The 4,036-nt window shown below is 54.4% G+C and overlaps 1 protein-coding gene across 1 annotated transcript in view; it reads left to right on the plus strand.

The window, feature by feature from the left end:
• Positions 1–1,085: 1,085 nt before the first annotated feature.
• Positions 1,086–4,036, plus strand: part of LOC115619044 (sal-like protein 1) — a 13,412-nt gene continuing 10,461 nt past the window's right edge. The window contains 1 exon segment of the mRNA XM_030511059.1: positions 1,086–1,174. Within this exon segment, the coding sequence (XP_030366919.1) occupies positions 1,099–1,174 (76 nt within the window). The 5' untranslated portion in view covers positions 1,086–1,098.

A 4,036-nucleotide genomic window follows, 5' to 3' on the forward strand; every position in this document is an offset into this window, starting at 1 on the left:
GCCCGCCGTCAGTCGGCCCGGCCTGGCCTGGCTTAGCTCCGCCTGACGAAGCCCCAGCCCCGAGCGCCGCGCAAAGTTGGCGAAATTCTCTGCCGCTTCCAGGACGGGAACACAAATCAGGAAGGATCCGGGAGGGGAGCCCAACCCCAGCCTCGCCGCCGCTCGCACCGGGCCCCTCCATGCGGCGCGCGAGTTGATTGACGTCCGGCGCAGCTAATCGGCGCGGGGGGCGGGGCGGGCGGGCGGTCCTCCCGCTGCTCCCAGCGGCGCCCTAATTGTCCTGGTAATGTGTGAGGTAAAACCCAAACACTTCCTATTTTCAGCACCCCTCGGGGCGTGATATATGGGGAGAGAGGGGTGGGAGAAAATGGATCTTTATTCGCAAATGCGGAGACGAGAAGAAGGAGAAAAAAGAAAAAAAAACAACACCCGAAACTTTGTGTAGCCGCAGCAACGGGACGTTCGGCGGCAGCCGCAGCGGGGCTGGGGCTGTCCCCGCGCAGACGCAGCCGGGTGCGGGGCACCCCGCTGGACGTCCTGCCCCTGGCTGGCCACTGCCTGCCCTGCCTTCGGGCAACGGGGGAAGGGGCTTAAAAATATACATTAAAAAAAGGAATAAAAAAGTGAAATGCAGCGCAAAACTACGGGAGGGCGGCGCGGGAAGCCCGTTGGGGCTGGAGGCAGGGGCGAGGGGATACGACGCATTCCTATAGTTACCGGGATGGCGCGGAGCAGCCTCGGCGAGTTGCTAAGAGGGTTAAACTGTATCCAAACAGCTTTGGGGAAATCCAGCCCCTTCTCCCGCCACATGGATCGACTCATTGGGTGGGAGCGGCGGAGAGACAAGGGTCTCCAGCAAATCAGCGCCTAATTGATTAAGGCGAGCTGGTTTGAATAGAGCTGGCCATGTGTCATATGCCAATCGCCTTTCAAAGAGCCCCTTTAGGATTAATCGCAATGCATTATTGATAATCATAATTATAGCAGGACACATGCGCGGAGGACTGAGGAGGCTGGATTTCGTAATTTTGAGGTTTGTTGGTTTTGGGGGTTTTTTTAGTAATTTTTTATTCTGCCCCAGCTGATGTTTGAGCCAGCATGTCGAGGAGGAAGCAGGCGAAGCCTCAGCATTTCCAATCCGACACCGATCTGGCCTTGTTATCCCAGCGAAATGGTGAGTTCTTCTCTCCGTCGCACACATATTAACACAAATACACACAAAATAGATCAACTTACCTTGCAGGGAGACGGGGCCGCGCCGGGCAGCGGAGCGGGACAGCTGGATCTCCCGGAGCGACGTGCGGGGGGGGGTCCTGCGGCGCTTCTGCTCCGAGTTCTTGGCTTCTATTTTTTTTTTTTTTTCATCTCGGCGTTTTGTTTCGCCTGTTTCTTAACGAAACTCCAAACTCTTTCCGTTTTTTTATATTTTCCCTCCGCCCTCCCCCCGCGGGGCGGCCTGGCATCCTGAGCCCTCAGGAGATGGATCCGTGCCTTCCTCCGCGCCCCGCGGAGCGGGAGAACAAAGTGGGGCTGCCGCGGGGCGGCTGATCTAGGAGCCCCGTGGGACGGATGCCCCGTCCGGCCACACACACTGCCCGCGCCGGCCCCTGAAAGGGGCGGACCTCCCCTCCGGGCACCCACTTTCTTGCCCCCCCCCCCCCGCCGAGCAGCCCCGGCCTCCGGCTGCACCGAAAGCTTCCCGGAGGCGGAAAAGTTGCTGCCGCCGGGCCGGGCCGCGGGAGGGATCGCCCCGTCCCGGAGCTGCCGCCGCGCCGGAGAGGGGCTCGGCGGCCGCCAGCGCGGAAGCTCCGGGCAGCGCAGGGCTCGTTTTCTTTCCTTAAGGTTGTGTTTTGGTTTTATTTTTTTCCTCCGTCTCCCCCTCCCTTCCAAGTCGGTGAGCGAGGAATAAACGCTGGCTTTGTGTCCTCCAGGATTTGGAAAGGGAGCGTGTGAAACATCTTTTTATTTCTCTTTTTTTGGGGTGGTGGTTTGTTTTTTTTTTCCCCCCCTTCTTCTCCACTTTTTCCCTATCCCTCCGGGAGAAGGGGAATTTCGGAGGAGTCTGGCGGGCGGCGGAGGGGCCGTACCCCTGCCCGTACCCGCCCCGGGACGCAGGGTGACAAGTGGTCGGCGAGAGCCGCGGCTGGGCCGGCGGGGACGAGCGGCCCCGGGCAGCATCCTGCCTGCAGTGGCCGCCCCCTTCCCCCAACAGCGGCCATGAGGCGCGCGAGCGCCGGGGGTCGGCGGGCGGCGTGGGGCAGAAGCGCTTCAGGCGGGCAGGTAAGGGAGGACTGGGGCGCGGCGGTACCCCCTCGGCCGCCCGGCCCCGCCAGTCAGAACCACTTTGGACTTCCCCCGGCAATTTCCCGTGGAAGCGCTGGCATGGGGCCCTCCGCTCCCGCGGCCGCTCCGCGCTCCCTGTGGTGCCGTGCGAGGTGACCGGGCTCGGCGCGATAAACCACGTCGGAAAGTTTGCGGGATGTTGTCCTGCCTCTGTGGGCATTTACACGGCTTTCAAATTCACTGGGACGCCCTCTTCGTAAAGCGGCAAATATATAAGCGCTCGCTTCGCGTAGCTCTGCCAAAACATTGCTTAAAAAGTCATTTGGGACCCGGGAGGCGACTTCTGTTTTTTAGCTGAGTTTTGTGCGCTTTGAGTGTGCTCGAGTTTTGCCGTTTACTCAGCATAATCCCTTTTCTCATCTCAGTAAACGTATTTATTTTTCGTCCGGTATTATTTGTACTTCCGCTCGAAGTTTGGAGCAGGAGTTGGGGATAACGTTAGGGTTTATTGGTTTTTCATCGGCCTCCTATGAAAGAATTTGGAACCTCTTAAAATGAGCAGAGAAAGGGAAAGCTGAGATGGAAATTATCTTGCTGGGAAAGTAGAGAGGGGTTTTCTACATCTTCACTTTGTAGGATTGCATCTTTTGACTTTCGCTATCTTTGTTTGTTTGTTTGTTTGTTTTGTTTTTAGTAGATAGAGCAGGTCAAAACACCTCCAAGTATCTTTTTTAAAGTAGCTGTTTTCTTCTGGTTTTAGCCTTTTGATCTGATTTTGCACATCGTTGTCAAGTGAAAGACAGCGGGAGTGTGAGAAAGGAACGCTCACTGAGCAGCTTTCCTGCCTGTTGCTAAAGGATGTGCTTGAAGTTAGTTGGAATTTGCCTGAAACGATGGCATGGAAGTGAAGCTTTTGTTTAGTTTGCGTGGCTATCGTAAGTTAAATAAGTAAACAACGAAGTTTATTTAAAAATATACCGACCGTTTTCCTAGGAAAACCAGTGTGCTTTACTATAAAATCTGTAGGAGCCTCCCCCCGCCCTTCTCTAGTAACGATCTTGGGTTATGGCTGGTTTACACGGTTAGACGATAAGTTTTGAGTCAGTTGCCTAGAGGGTGTGTTTTGTAAATGGTGTTTCAGGATTCAGAACGCTGTAATAATGTTAGCAGAGAGCTACCCGCCACCTTCCGGGGTCCCCAGCCCTGGCAGAAGCTTCCCACTTGGCCAAGACAGGGTGGGCGAGCTGCGGCGAGAGCGAGTTTGCATTATATGCCTTAAAATTGCAAAACAAACCCCCGAAATTCCAGGCGCTCCTTTCTTCTCCGGTCGTACTGTGGGTTCAGGTTTGCTAATTCATGGGTAGTTTGCGCAGGGCTCAGACAAACGCAGCATTGCTGGTCCTGGAGGCACTAGCAGGAAGGTGCAGCTGCTGGGCAGGAGTTTGAGCGAATGAATAGTGGCCCCGTGAAAATTTCTTGCATCTGATATGAATTCTGGTTTGTTAGAACTTTCTGCTATGGTTTCATATCTAAAGATCAATAGGAAAAAAGTTCCTCAGACTGCAACAGCATGCCTTTTTTTCATGCCTTCTTTTCTTAATGTTACTGTGCTCTCTTTTATTATTTATTTTGTTTAAAGTTCAAAGCTCATGCAGTTCACTCTTACCAGGAAGACTTTCCACTTAAAATGTATTTTTGAGCAATCAATGGATAAGTAAGTTTACCCTTGTAAAATCCTCTGTATGTGCACATT

The sequence above is a fragment of the Strigops habroptila genome, chromosome W (genome assembly GCF_004027225.2).
Source record: "Strigops habroptila isolate Jane chromosome W, bStrHab1.2.pri, whole genome shotgun sequence".
NCBI lineage: Eukaryota > Metazoa > Chordata > Aves > Psittaciformes > Psittacidae > Strigops > Strigops habroptila.